The sequence below is a fragment of the Botryllus schlosseri genome, chromosome 10 (genome assembly GCF_051294905.1).
Source record: "Botryllus schlosseri isolate E-star chromosome 10, Bs_hap1, whole genome shotgun sequence".
Classification (NCBI taxonomy): Eukaryota; Metazoa; Chordata; class Ascidiacea; order Stolidobranchia; family Styelidae; genus Botryllus; species Botryllus schlosseri.
In genome coordinates, this window is record NC_137245.1 from 7335512 (window position 1) to 7351387 (window position 15876).

At 40.9% G+C, this 15876-nt stretch overlaps 2 protein-coding genes across 3 annotated transcripts in view; both read left to right on the top strand.

Moving 5' to 3' along the window:
- The window catches only part of LOC145449020 (peptidyl-prolyl cis-trans isomerase FKBP1A-like), a 408653-nt gene that overhangs the window by 65984 nt on the left and 326793 nt on the right, over window positions 1–15876 (top strand). The gene's annotated exons all lie outside the window — the stretch shown is intronic.
- Window positions 9901–13154, top strand: LOC145448631 (ubiquitin carboxyl-terminal hydrolase 1-like). 2 transcript variants are annotated; one of them, XM_080327078.1, is made up of 2 exons: window positions 9901–12792; window positions 12840–13154. In XM_080327078.1, the coding sequence occupies exon 1, from the start codon at window positions 10070–10072 to the stop codon at window positions 11852–11854; it is 1785 nt and encodes a 594-aa protein (XP_080183204.1). In that variant the 5' UTR covers window positions 9901–10069; the 3' UTR covers window positions 11855–12792; window positions 12840–13154. The 2 variants fall into 2 exon arrangements, with proteins under 2 accessions (XP_080183204.1, XP_080183205.1); XM_080327079.1 differs by having other exon boundaries at window positions 9901–12337.

Below are 15876 nucleotides of genomic sequence, written 5' to 3' on the forward strand. Positions count from 1 at the left end.
ATCGATTCAGCAATCCGGCCCGCCAAGTACATGATTTTCTCATATCCGGCCCGCCGACTGGAGAAGTTGCCCGCCCATGTCGTATGCCGTGGAAAGCGTGTGCATTTACGCTGTACTCAACCTTAATGTTGTTTGTGGTAAATCATGGTGTTTGTCGACTACAGTGGTCATTTACACCAGGCCCATTACACAACCCATTGGTGTTCTAGCTGTGGATTATACCACTACGCCAGGGGCGGGCAACTTCTCTATAGTCGGCAGGCCGGATATAAGAAAATTAAGTATACTTGGCGGGCCGGATTGCTGAATCGATACATTATTCGCCCATTTATCCACATATACAAAGAATAAATCGTGTTTAATGAACATTTCAACGACAGCAATGTCATTTCAAAGCCATTTCTTGGCGATAATGACGAAATCAATGATGATTTGAGAACAGCATTGTCATACGCCGCCGCCATGTCTGCTTCTCTCTGATCAATGGGAAGATTTTTTTAACCTGAAAAACGAAAGATTTCGACCTAAAAAATCAAACTTTTGACATTTTTTTAACTTAAAAATCTTCATTTTGACCTAATTTGACCTAACGTATGCAAATTAGGTGTTTTCCCACATTATGTTTGAATTGTAATACTTATCTTCATTTCTGGTTGGAACTGTCTGTCCTTACGAAGTAGTGTGGCCTGAAAGAACTTCTTTGCCTCATATACTGACAAATTTTTACCTGAAAAAAATAACTTTATTTTAACGAAATCAGGCCTTATGAATAATTCCAGTAGTTATTTTACGCATTACGGTAGAACTATTCAACATTTTTTGTGGTACAACGAAAGATACTTTCCAACATTCTCGGGTTGAAAGTGTTTGTCCCTACTGAGTATAGCTTGTCAAGAGTAGCTTGGCTGACAACACTGAAGTTGTGCGTACACTGCTGGTGACAAACCGTGTTAATTCATTCTGTCAATGGTGTCTACATCACAATTTTTCATCATGCGCTTTTTGATATAAGAACAATGCAATGCCCACGCTGTCTTGCTTCAGTTGGGTTATTGCAGTACGTTGACCATGTCAACCTATTTATTTCATTTGAATGTTAATGATTCACAATGATCAGACAATGGTCCGTATACAACGGTAGGCCTATTAAAGTAGTCCACAAGCTGTAAAATCTAAAATGATAAGTTCACTGACAGTGCAAAATCTACGATACAAACGAAATGCGGGTTGCAAAAAAGTTTTAACTTTGTAAACAATTTTGACATTTTTTGACCTAACGTTACGATTTTCACCTAATTTTGACTCTTTTAACATGTCAAACAAATCGCCCTACTGATCAATTAACACACTGTGCAATCCATAATTAAGATTTCCTGTCGTTCGATAAGACCGGTAGCCCAAATTTACCAATATATCAATTCATTAGGGTTGAGTACATATGGTAAATGGTAGGGATGGTGTGAACCTCTGAAAGGTTCAGGTTCCTGTCAACGCGAACCTTTTTTTAAAGGTTCTGTGTGAACACGAACGTGAACCTCATGACGTCACGTGACGTCATATTGCTAATTCCAATCCTATCCTTCAATGAAATGATAGCCTATAATAATGTACACGATACCTAGTGACGACTCGGGCAACATAATGTCACAATGCTGAAGTATATATTGACGTTTTAAACGTCGACAAATGTATCAACTGGGGCAATCAAATTGATATAATAATCCTTTAAAATCAATAATCACATAAAATCAATATCTTCCGTCACTTTGCCAACAATTTCGACGAGGACTTCCCAGGGAATATAAAGAGAGGAAAGTTTATTTTTGTCCTTGATGTTTTTGCGGCATATACACCGAATCAGGATATACATACAAACGATCTGCGCATATGCATACCGTGAGTATATGATGTGCAATGTGCATATGCCGCCGGGCAAGGAAGATGCAGATATAGTCTTGGAACAGTGGTGGGACGACTCGAGTCATGTCTTGACTCGATATTACCCCATTGACAAGTCCCACAGCAGTAGCCAACACCTCAATCGCACCGATTTGATTTTAATGATACGGTAAACATGAAGTCAAGATTGACCCCGCACGCCTGCTAGGTTTTTTACATCAGAAAATGATATCAATCTCATTGATTGGTTGAATAAGCATCATTCGCTGACTACATAGCTTATTTCGCTCGTAATGTTTTGCGATTGCGGGTCAAGCTCGTAGAAGAGAGTCACTAAATATTTACAAACGAAAAGCTGGATCTTTCGAGCAAACTTTTGCAACTTTTTAAGATTGTCAAGGTGCATGCTCGTTTAGTGTTGATGTTTTTATGCTATCAGCGTCATCCATAGAGTGGCCTGCACTTGAAATGCAATAAATTCAAACCAACGATGTTATAATGAAGTGAAAATCGTAATATATGGACAAGGTTCACAGTGCAGAACCTACCAAGGTTCTGTTGTGAACGCGAACCTCTAAATTTCCGAGGTTCACACACAGAACGCGAACGTGAACCTCACGTTCACACCATCCCTAGTAAATGGCGATATTGCAACTCTTCTCGCTACGACAAACTTACGCGTAAGCTCTACTCTCGCACGTTGCCCACGCACGTAGGTAATAACATACAGTCTAAAATTTGACGTTTAAGCAAGTAATGGGGAATCTCGTCAGACTGGGGCCGCGGGCCACATTGTCATGTAAGACGGGAAACTGTCCGTGGGCCGGACAAAATCCCTTCGCGGGTCAGATCCGGCCTAACGAATGAAGGTTTTTCTCGTACGTTTGGCTGATTCCAATATATATTTCGACTATGCCTACAATAATCCTGATGGAAGGTCAAAAAATAACAACATGCAACGAAGGGGACTAATAAAAACCGGCAGATGCATTATCATCGTTAATTTTGTGACCAAAATTTTAGAAAACACCCCCTCTTCTGATCACCTTGACTAAGAATGAATAAATATTTGACAGTAATATATGAAACAACCAATATAATTGACGGAATTAATTTTCCAGATCGGATACTTTTCCCTAACATTTATGCTCGCGATTTTTGGGAAGATATAGTAAGCCTGCGGGGTGCCGCTACAATTTAAAACTTTTATACTCTTGATATGTCTCAAGAAATCAGTAATGGCACAGAACACCACCACGGTTCTCTGCGGTGCGAAATTCCCAGTAGCCAATTTGACATGGGTATATGGCTGTCAAAGATTGTGAAGAGTTATGGCTGGAAATTGATCACCCACTTGGAATCCACAAATCATTTCTCGTGACCGTATTACACCGTCATCCCAAGAAAGAAATACGCCAATTCAGAAAAGCGTTAGAGACAATTCACTGGACAAAAATATGTGATTCATTGCGGGAGATATTAATATAAACCTTCTAAAACACAAATGCCACGCATACTCCAACGCCGTCAAATACATCGGTCTCTACCAATTGATCACCGAACCTACACGCATAACCGACAAGTCAAGGACTTTTATCGACCACGTATATACTAGGCTTACCATATTTTGGAAATCTAAAAAGAGGACACTTTTTCAGAAATTTGAGACTTGCAAAACCGGAGAAGAATTCTCAAAAACCGGTGGATTTTTCCCACTTTGTGATCGGTTGACTAAAACAAAAGGTCATCTTTCCGCTCAGAGCTCAAAATACCGTTTTTCTCTCCGCATTGCTAGGTGAATGACTAAAAAGGTCATATTTTTGTCAGAGCTAATATCACCGTTTTTCGCTCCGAAATAACCGCCGTAGCGTCACTTCTATGCTAATTTACGGCATATCACTCGCAATGTGGTCTAAATCTGACCTAAATTTTCAAAAAAGAGGACAAAATCTCAAAAAAGAGGACAAAAGGGCGTCATCCGAGGACACTTTCAAAAAAGTCAAAAAAGAGGACAAATCCTCTTAAAAGAGGACGTATAATGGTAACCCTAGTTTATACTAACTTGCGCGACATGGTCCTCAATTCATTTGTCATTTCGGCAAAAATCAGTGACCACAACCATATTGGTTTTCTATCAAAAGAACAGCAAAGGATAGGCCTACCTCCCGAAACATATGACCCCTCTGCAGACAACGAGAGTCGGTGGACGAGGCAGCGCTCGCTGATGCCGCATTCAATCAATTTGAAACATCGGCCATCCCCCACATCTCATCATAATCATCATCATCGGTTTATGTAGCAAGTTTTATCAGTTCAATACACCACAAAATGCGATACACTGAAGAGATAGGAAGATGTCGAAGCGACTTCAGACACCATGCAGTCTTGGCCTAGGCGAAGTAAAGAGGAGGCATGCACTGCACACTGAATGAAAAGTAAATAAGACAGTATAGAAAAAAGCAAGCAACAAGAAATGAGGTGGCGTGTCATGGAAGGCGAGATCGATAGGTCAGTCGTTGTCTGGTAATCTTGAGGATGGACTAGCATATATTTAGTAGTAATTGTTTGTATTTCGACTTGAATGTGGATATGCTCGTCGGCTGTCGGCGGTATACGCTATATACTGTTCAGGTCCGGCATATTTGAGAGAGCGATGATCTTTTCGGTCGATCATATGATTGGACGACGTGGACCCGCGTGTGTTGCAGTGTTGGGATGACTCGAGTCATGACTTGACTCGAGTCAGACTCGAGTCACCTTTTTCGTATGACTTGACTTGACTCGAGTCACTTTGCAAAAATGACTTGACTTGACTTGACTCGGTGCATCAGAAATATGGATTGACTCGTGACTCGGAGCAAAATTCACGAGTCAATTTCAAGTCATCAAGTAATCGGTGTCGTAAAAAATCACTGTATCTTGCATATTTTCGGATTGTTTGCGAAACTCTGTTGCAACCCGTGAGAGCGACCACTCATGCATCCATTGTTCTCGCACAAATAAATTTACCACAAACGAAGTGATCGGAGCTTACAGCTTACGTTGTCGTATATTTGTAGTAAAGTAATTTAAAAGCAAAATATAAGTTTTTTCTGTTTTATTCAAATAGAATTAGAATCTATAGTTTATACACTCGTCAACCATTGACGCGGGCTCGAATTGTATCGCATGAAGTAGGTGGATCATGTATTGCATCTTGTCAATTCGTTCCTCTATTCTCTTTTTGGCCGGTAACTTCGTAGCTATAAACTGAGGCTATTCAATTACTTACGTAGTTTAACAGTTCTACGAATATATGAGTGATACTACTCTTTTCTGCGTGTATACGTACTCTATATTCGTTCGTCGGTTCAAAATGCAGAGACCACTCATGCAACCTGTATTTTAAACAGCTAGTAAAATGCAATGACGTAATCATGTCTCATACTTCAAAAAGGCAACTTGACTTGAATTGTGATTTGACTAGTGACTTGACTTGACTTGACTTGACTCGACTTGACTCGAGTCACCTCCAAAAATCGAGTGACTTGACTTGACTCGAGTCACTTTGGAAAATCGATTGACTTGACTTGACTCGAGTCAAAAAGTGCAATGACTCGAAATGACTCGTGACTCGAAGGTAGTGACTTGATCACAACACTGGTGTGTTGTAGGGCCTACTTGTAGTGAAACAACCAATTCAATGAAAAATATCTATATATGTATCGATATAATATATAAATCAAATTCATGAAGCATACTGACGGCCTGGGTTCCTCTGATACTCTTGAAATCCTTAATTCAATCGAAGTTACAATATGGCATCCTCTGTTGTTTTTTTTTTTTGGGGGGGGGGGCAGTAAAATTGCACTCGAGTCACTGCAAAAAGTACAACATAAGGTAGCTGGCTACTCCGTATCATAGCTATAGGGCCCCAAATGGGCCTGGTTGTCCATCCAACAAGTCGCTGCTGAAGAGATTCGGTGTCCTAAACATAGAAGATATGCGGAAACTAGAAATCGCAAAGTTTATGTATCAGTTCCGCTGCGGTCGTTGCCCCGAATATATTTCAATGGCTTTTTTACCTCGGAATCAAAGGTGCGCAAGTACAACACAGGCGCGCGTCCACGTCGTCCAAATATCATATAATCGACCGAAAAGATCATCGCTCCATCAAATATACCGGACCTGATGTGTGGAACAGTATCCTGCCGGCCATCCGACACCGACAGCCGCCAAGCATATGTCCACATTCAAGTCGATATACAAGCAATTAATACTAAATGAATACCATATAGTCCATCCTCAAGATTACTGGACCACGACTGACCTATCGATCTCGCCTTCCATGACATGCCACCTCATTTCTTGTAGCTTGTTTTTTTCCTTTACTGTCTTATTTACTTTTCATACAGTGTTCATTAGGGTTGTCCATAATTCGGAAAATCTTACGAATCCTGCGTTGTAATGTCTTATTCTATAGATTATTAATAAAAAAAACGATACTGAGCCTGAAAGATGCTCACAGGAAGGCCGTTAAGATTTCGTGCAAAGCGTTTGAAAGTAGCTGCCGAAGAATGGGCGTGCCATCGACCATAGAACTGCGAGAAGACTAGCAATCACGAAACCACGGTTCTTGATTGGCTAATCGGCTATGCTTCAATGACGACGACAGCAGCAGCTTGCTGTGTAGGTGATCAAGGAGTCTGCTACCGGCGGAGATTCTGAAAGCGCATTGTATGTAGGTTGACAGATAATGATTTAGGATTGATTTAGGGTATGTTGAGATACGAAATACATGATGAACAACAACAGCTGCTTCACAAAAACGTCTAAAGCGTAACCGCTTTATTGTGAAGGAAACCGCCGTAGCCTATAATGTCTTGTTTTCAACGAGGGGAAGCATAGGCGCTTATGCAAATACCGACGGATTCCTAGTTTCTGAAAGGCTATATCATTATTGAATACAAAGATAAAGCTTAACAATGACACTGCAATTTGTGTGATCTTATTGGGCTCAGGTTGTAGTATATAATTGAAGTTTTGAATGCTCTAGGGATCGGATGAATCAAACGTCGCTAAGGCTTGGCACTTGTCAGATGTTTGCAGCAAATTGAATTCACTTCTAAGTGTTTTCAAAGTCCCTAATGATGCCACAGAACTATGTTTAAATGCAAGCACAGACTATGCTTGATATGATGTACAAACTATGCTGGATCCTTTGCACTATGCAGCATTGTCTGTGCCTACTTTTACACCCCTTTTCTGCGCGATATTAAGGACTTTGACATATGATGTCCAGCATAGTATGTGCTTAATTTTACACCTCTTTTCTGCGTCACCATCAAGGACTTTGACAACACTTGCAAGTGAATACATTTTGATGCAAGCAGCTGACAAGCGCCAAGCATAACCCGCTGATTCAGCCGATCATTAGAGCTTTCAAAACTCCAACTATGTAGTACAACCTGAGCCCAATAATGATCACACAAATTATAATGTCATTGTTAAGCTTTATCTTTGTATTCGATAATGATAAAGCCTTTCTGAAACCAGGAATCCGTCGCTACTTGCATAAGCGCATATGCTTTCTCTCATTGAAAACCAGGCATATAGGCTACGGCGGTTCCCTTCACAATAGAGCGATCATGCTTTAGACGTTTTTGTGAAGCAGCTGTTGTTTGTTCATCATGTATTTCGTACCTCAACAAACCCTGAATCAATCCTAAATCATTATCTCTCAACCCACATACAATGCGCTTCAGAATCGCCGCCGGTAGCAGACTCCTTGATCACCTACACAGCAAGCTGCTGCTGTCGTGGTCATTGAAGCATAGCCGATTAGCCAATCAAGAGCCGTGGTTTCGTGATTGCTAGTCTTCTCGCCGTTCTATGGTCGGTGGCACGCCCATTCTTCGGCAGCTACTTTCAAACGCTTTGCACGAAATCTTAACGGCGTTCCTGTGAGCTTCTTTCAGGCTCAGTGTCGTTTTTTATCAATAATCTATAGAATAAGACATTACAACGGAGGATTTGTAAGATTTTCCAAATTTTGGACAACACTAGTGTTCATGCCTCCTCTTTACGTCGCCTAGGCAAAGGTGGGTTTCTGATTCCATATTCTATACTACACCATAAGTCGCTTCGACACCTTCCAATCTTTTCATTGTATCGAATTTTGTGGTGTATTGAACTGAACAAAATTGCTAAATAAACCAATGATGATGACGATGACGCCCAGAGGGATCATGACAACTGTCCGCCGGAATACGGACGCATGCTATATATGAAATATATATGAAGCACGGCCCTGGATTAGGTTTGCTATATGGAATCAGTGAGTTAAGTGTTCAGGGGCGTACGAGTTCCGAGTAAATGTTAAAAGGGTGTACCACGACGAAAAAGGTTGAAGAGCACAGGTCTATTGCCCAAGTTTGATATTTGCACTTTCGATATCACTGATACAAACTTGGTAAAAGCACCTCCACGAGTTCGCGCGTAAAATATCAAGCTTTGATACATCATCGTCCTCATCTGCTCTGTCTCTGTAAAGGGTGATTGTACGTACAGTTTAGTATTATTCTATATGGAAATCACAAGATTGCGATAGAATGAAAAGATAGGAAGGAGCCGATCGGAATAACGTCTTTCGGTCAAGTCAGGACTTCTCAGTTCTGACGACTTCTGAGTCAAGTTCTGACCAACTCGAATCCGTTTGAAACTAAATGTCTTTGAGGTTGAGTTGTCCCACCAAATTCAAGGTAAAAAGTGCACATATACTTTTTTCAGGATAAATGATCATTGATCATATTTGCCTGTATGGAATCGTTGCCCCGGTGCTCACAATTCTCTATTTTTATAATTATTTATTATTAAATTACTTCAACTTGTAGAATCATCGCTGCTCACCTGTTGTATCAGGCAAGGCCAAGACGTACCGAGATTCCAGTAGGCCAGTAGGGCATATTAGCATGCATTAGGCCAGCTAATCCGCGACCGCACTGCTACGCCAATATAGAATTGATGTCTCATGCACACCAAAGATTCTACTAATTGTCCGGGTTGGAATCCCGGTACGCTTAGCGCAATATCTTTGGTGTGCCAAGACGATTTTCACCGTCACACCTTACACCTGTGTGTAGTCAATAGAATCTTTGGTGTGCACGTGACGCCGATTCCATATTGGCTGATTGTAGACAACTGTGACGCTGGGAATGCTGGAAGTTTCTTAGTCAAGCATGTGCTACAGTTGTGTTAGAAATTTTTTTCACTTCTTTCAAGTGTGGGTGTGGGATGTCGGTTGAATGTCAGACTGGAAACAGTAGTAGTTCTTGGCAATAACGTGCATGCGACGAAAGGGTTTATTGCATATAATAAATTTAACTACCGAATTTAATTAAATGGAAAATTGCTCATGAAGTTGCCGCCTATTCCATTGTGACTCGTGATACGATAGCCCAAGCTTTTCGATGTCGTGACTTCCGTAATCATTGGCAATAATAAACCGTAGAGACCTGAATGTTAATTTTATAATGAAATGAACTGCTTATATTTCTCACAACACATTCGCCTGGCCCCTACCGCATCACGACTTACACAAAGTAAGCCACTGATCCGCAAATTTGAACCACTGTTTTGTGGTGTGGTGTACTCACTGTATCATCAGCCAATTATTGTATACATTCCAGTTCCATTGTTTGTGAATAATGAAGATACCACAGTAGAGCCTCTATGATTCATAATATGTATAGGCCTAGTCTTGGTAATGGAGCATTCCACTGAAAAACGAAAAAATTATTCTTAAGTAGCATCAATGTTGACAGCTCCTGACTCTACCAGCAGAAACTATTTCAATAACGTTGATGCTATATCTATCTACTCGATTGTTGATATACGATGTTCTTTCCAATTCTCTACTAGTTGCTGACGATTACCCCTGACGAGTGTCAGCCGAAAATATTCGGGTTCATTTCAATATGAATATACTATTTAACTATCTACTCGGGTAGAATAATGAAATATATCCTGTTAGAGTCAAGATAATTGGCGACATTATTGCTGTTCAAGTAAAATGATGAAATTCTTCCTGGTAGAGTTTGAATCATCCTACTTTTCCATTTGTTACGCTGTCAATGAAAACTATTTGTACCAATTTCAGACCAAAATTGCCAGTTGATCTATAAGCCATATAATGGACAACACTATGACTCAAGAAGAGGAGGATATTTTTGCATATTATGCACCTGTTGAGGAAACGGAGAACTCAATACCGTTTGTCGGTTTAAAGAATTTGGGAAACTCATGCTATTTCAACAGCGTCATACAAGTCCTACTTCACTGCCCCGGATTTCAGCAACGCATCCGCTTATATGCCAAAAAAGCCGAAGAGTTTGCGGGGAAAACACCAGATTTGAAAGAGAGGGACAAGAAGAAATGCAAGGTCTTTTGCGAGTTTCTCAATCTCTGCGAGATAATCACAAAAAGCCAATTATCTTTGGTAGAAAAGAGCTGCGGCAATGGAGAGAGTGGTCCTGCAAATGCCATAGTGCCACTCTCACTGTTAGACAGTGTACAAGCAGCTTATCCATCGTTTGAGCCATGCACGCAACAAGATGCCCAAGAATGCCTGCAGTGTTTGCTCGATATTCTCCACGAATGTGTTCTAATGTTTGCAGACAAGAACGACACTGATCATTTGAGCACACCAAAACCGGATAGTTTCAAGATGTTGGGCGGTGGTGCAGAGGAAGAGATCGCGCAAATCGCAAGCCGGAACGCTTGTAAGATTGTGTTGGAGAACATCCCTGTGTCAAAAACCACGTCCGTGCGGAAACGTGGGATTAAAGCAAGGTTTAAAAATCCCTTGAAACGCTTCAAGAAGAACGACAAGGAAAATACGGAGCCACGGACTATAAGGATCCCAAGAGGGCTTTTTCATGGCAAAAAGACTCAAAATAAAGATGCAACCATTCTTGGAGAACGGGTTAACACGTCTCTACCGAACGACCAATCTCAACGTAAAAGGAAAGCTTCTGTTTTGTCGAGTTCAGATGAAAAAGAGTTTCCCGGATGCAAGGAGTCGGTCCCAGATCCTAAAAGGTCTCCATTGCCAGATCTAATGAAGTCACAAGACACATCCGACAGCGAGATGACTGAGAATATTCCATTGGAATCCCATAATCAGCAATCGTGCAGTGACGATATTGAGGTGCTGCCTGAAAAAAGTTTCGTGGAGAGTATGTTTCAGGGCGAAATAGTGAATAAAACGCGATGCGTCGAGTGCGAAAATTGCGGTCGGCAAGTGGAAAATTTCATGAACGTGAGCCTCCCGGTGTGTCAAGATAAAAGCAGCAGTGATGATACTGACGTAAAGACCGCTCTCGAAAAATCTGCCGACGATATAAAACAAGACACGAGATGTTCCGTGACTTGGGGCATGACAACGTTTACATCGATTGAAATGCTGAACGGGGAGAACAAATATTACTGCGGCGCTTGTAAACGATATTGCGAGGGTGAGAGGCGTGTGCTGTTGAACAAACTGCCACCGATATTAACGTTGCACTTGAAACGATTTACATCGTGCGTAGGCGGTGGAGATAACTTTGGAATGAGCGTATCAAAAATCAACACCAGTTTTGACGTCACTAAAGAAATGTCGTTGAAGGAATGGTGTTCAGATTCGTACAGCGGCGATCCCGATTATGAACTCTTCGCCATAATAGTACACTCAGGTACTACCGTTTGTAGCGGGCACTACATTGCGTATGTTCGTTTGCAAGGAAGCGTTTTGCCTGTCTTGAAAGACTCGAAAGATGAGGACATAATGAAGTGTTTCGAAGGAAAATGGATTGAAGCGGATGATGATAGAGTGAGGATTGTTTCGGAAAAGAAAATGGAGGAGGTGATATCTCCCGATTCGTTAGAGGACACTTCGCGCACGCCTTATCTTTTGTTTTATTATAAAAAGGAATGAATTGAGGTATTCAGTACCTTGTGTAAGTAGATTTCTGTCTTCTTTTTAAAGTCTGTTTTTGCATAACCCTAACCCGTTTTTTTTTCCAAGTATTGATTTCCCTATTATTGTTAGTTTTGGTAAGCACTGGTAGTGGGTATTTAAGTGACTGTCGTATCAAAATATCATTTTTTTACTTGTATTTTAAATAAAATTTTAAGTTGTAGTTGGATTTGTAGGTCTTGCTGTAATTCAAACTCGGTGGAGCTGGGCACAACAATTGCAGTACTCTGATCCGAATTGAGTATCAATTGTGATGGCGAGTCCAATAGTGAGTGGATTTTTTGGGTACGGAAATGGTATGCCCCTTTCCACAAAGTGGTATTTCGTCATTGATAATTATAGTTTTGATACCTTTCTCCAGCGGTGCGAGCGTGGTTTGTTCATATCACAGCATCCCCAAACGTGTGACATAAAGGTACGTACTTGAAGGGCTTCTTGGAGGTACAGAACTTCAAGAGACAATTAGATATATTCATATTGAGATGAACCCGAATATTTTCGGCTGACTCTGTTCAAGGGTAATCGTCAGCAACTAGTAGACAACTGGAAAGAACATTATTATATCAACACTCATATCATGCCATATTTTGTGATGCATTTGTTATTATACAATGTTCTTTCCAATTCCCTACTAGTTACTGACGAGTGTCAGCCGAAAATATTCGGCTTCATTTCAATATAAATATACTATTCAATTGTTAATTAAAGCTACACATGTTCATGGAACGTAATTTCTGCGGAATGTTGTTTGATCCACAGCATTTTCACAAAGTGCTATAAAATAGGTACGGTGTGTTCAAGAATTACACAAGTATATTTGATGTGATGTGATTGGCATTATATTCCTTGTGGCGGCATAAACGATGCAGTCGAATTATGCCCAGTCCTAGAATGAGGTAATATACTATTGAAGTTCTGTACCTCCAAGAAGCTGTTCAAAGAGGTAATTGTCAGTCACGGACTAACAGTTGCTAATGTATATGCCTTTGTGGAGAAAGGTATTCATTTATGATCACATTAATGTCATTTGCAATATGTCCGGTCTTTGATGGTTAATCATTCCAGTGCGGTAGGCTTCCAACTTTTTACAATTTGTTTAAATTTGTTCGATGACTCCGTTACTAAAGTGGTTCTTGATGCATGGGTTGCGACTGCACCACAGCCGTCGTTTATTGTATGTATTATTTCCTGACTTTCTTGCATAAATAATCTCATCTTACTGCGTGATATTCTGTGAATACTTAGTACATTTCCAAGGTCACTGTGTCATGTACTTGAGCCAGTAAGTGGTACGCGCAGAAAAGTTGTTGCGATAATATGGTGTTATCAGGAAAATGAATCACCCCTGTATTTTACAAATTTGTTTTTATTATAGTCAGATTTGTCAGATATTGGGTTTCTCTGGAAAGAACTAACTTGCACGGGTAATAGGCGGTCAGGATAGATGTAGGGAGACATGCTGAGTTTACGTTATGCACGGATATCATGGTAACGTACTCCAACTAACGTAAAATCATGATTTACGAGGGTCAGTCGTGTTCAAGAAGTCATGATCAGAACCCGATCCATTATTGGTGCGCCGATATCACACTTTGAATGTAACGTCGGTATCGATCGTTCGCGGTGAAGTACCTGCCTGCACTTTGTGTGGTCTCAGGATATGGTAGTAAAGCAGTGTTTCTGAACGGGTTGGCCGGTGGCACACTTGTGTGCAGATTGGACTGCCAGGGGTGGAGCCAGCAAATGTGGAAACAAGGTCGACTGTTATCCTTTACGTCAGGGGCGGGCAACATACGGCCTGCGAAAGGATTTTGTCCGGCCTGCGGACTGTTTTCCGTCTTACATGATAATGTTCCCCAATACTTGCTTACTAGGTCCAATTTTGGTGACTGTATGATCACTGATCAGGGCCGTAACAGCACTTCGTCAGCCCCCCCCCCCAAAACGTTGGTCTTGGGCCCCCCATATGGTGGTTATAGTGGTACCGTTTCGTGAGCCATGTCTACGCGCGAAAATTTTCGATAATTCATGATAAATCGGTCAATAAGGTCGGGAATTGCATATGTATTGCTATAAATTTCTTGTCCTCTCTGCTCATATTTACCGGTATAGCTTAGTGAGGTGTTTTCGAAACTTTAGAGCCCGTAAATAATAATTAAACATATTCGGGCGGGCGTACCCGTTGGTATGACTTCGTTACATGATGTTATTTCGTGACCTCCTGTCCGCTATATCAAAAAATATAGAATCGCCCAAACGTACTAAACTAAAAGTACACACTATTTCAAATTGGTATTTCTTCATTTCCATATAATTTTTCTCTGCGGAATGGTATTTGTCTTCTAAGGTTCAGGTTGCCATGACATTCGGCGCCAGTCATTCAGGCACCTATGGACAATTAAACCTATGTGTAATTTGTATATATGACGAAGTTTTCGGTCAGTATAAGGGCAGTCCCTTTCGGCCGAAGTTTTCTCGCTGCCGATCGTTCTGGCACACTTCTTGGAGTCGCATATTGCATGGTAAAAGACTTTATACGTCTTGGTTCGTCGTGGCGCGGTAATGGCCAACGCTGATATGCCGATTTCTATAACTGTCGCGTATTTTTTCTTGGGGGAAAAGTACCCAATAATAAAGAAATTTGGCAACTTGAAATCGCGCACAGCGCGAAAAATTTTTGAAAAAGTTGTACAAATTTTCAAAAAATACTCTATAATTTATGCTAATTCATGAAATAATTTTGGGCCCCCTTCGAGCTCGCCCCCCCCCAATTGGGGGTTCTGGGGTGCGGCAGTTACGGCCCTGTGTATGATATTATTAGGGCAAGTTTTTGTTGCAGTTAAATCCGTGAAAAGTTGCATTTATTTTTGACAAAAGTTGCATTTATTTTTTCACAAAAGTTGCACTAAAAAACCACATTTTGCTCGGTTGACTAACAAAAAAGGTCAACTTCCCAGTTCCACTCCTGATTCACTAAAAAAAATCAACTTTCCGGCTCAGCTCCTGTAATACGTGCGTGAAAAATCGAAAAAGTTGCAAAATGTTGCAAAAGTTTCATGAAAGAAATTGGACAAAAGTTTCACTATAAGATTCCTTCAAATAGCTTAAAACAGCATTCTACATATCTTCCGAGTATTTAAGAAGCAAAAAAGTTGCAAAGACTTGCCCTGGTTATTATATACGTGTAGTGTATGCGCAGCGTGCGAGAGTGGAGCTTATACGCGTAAGTTCGTCGAAGCGAGAAGACTTGCATTATCGGCATTTACGATGTGGGCCGACTCAACCCTAATGTCGTTTGTGGTAATCATGGTGTTTGTCGACTACAATGGTAATTTACACCATACTGATATTTTTTTTATTTTAGATTCCGTAACTGCCGACAGCACGGCACACTTCTCGGCTTTTGTAAGACACCGCTTATGCCAGTGGTTGCCAACTCAAAACGGGTTGCGGGCCACTATTCAAATTTCGTAGAGGACGCAGGCCGCATGAATTCAATATCGAGATTAATTAGGCCACACAGTTGAACAGCGACGCTATCTCGTCACTTACTCAATCCTAATGAATTGATAGCTTTGTAAATCTGGGGTACTGGACTTATCGAACGCCTTGAAATCTTAATTAAGGATTGCTCCGTGTGTTGATTGATCAGATAGAACCAGACATGGTGGCGCCTGTATGACAACGCTATTCCCAAATCCACATATTCTTCGTAATTATCGGCGAGAAATGGCTGTGAAGTGATATTGCTGTCGTTAAAATATATTCATTAAATACGATTTATTCCTTTTTATATGTGGATAAATGGGCGAATAATGTATCGATTCAGCAATCCGGCCCGCCAAGTAGGCTACTTATAATTTTCCTATATCCGGCCGCCGACTGGAGAAGTTGCCCGCCCCTGCTTTATGTCAATGTTCGTGATACGATAATTCGCCCATATATAGCAGCATTTAGAACAGTGATACCTAAACAAAAGG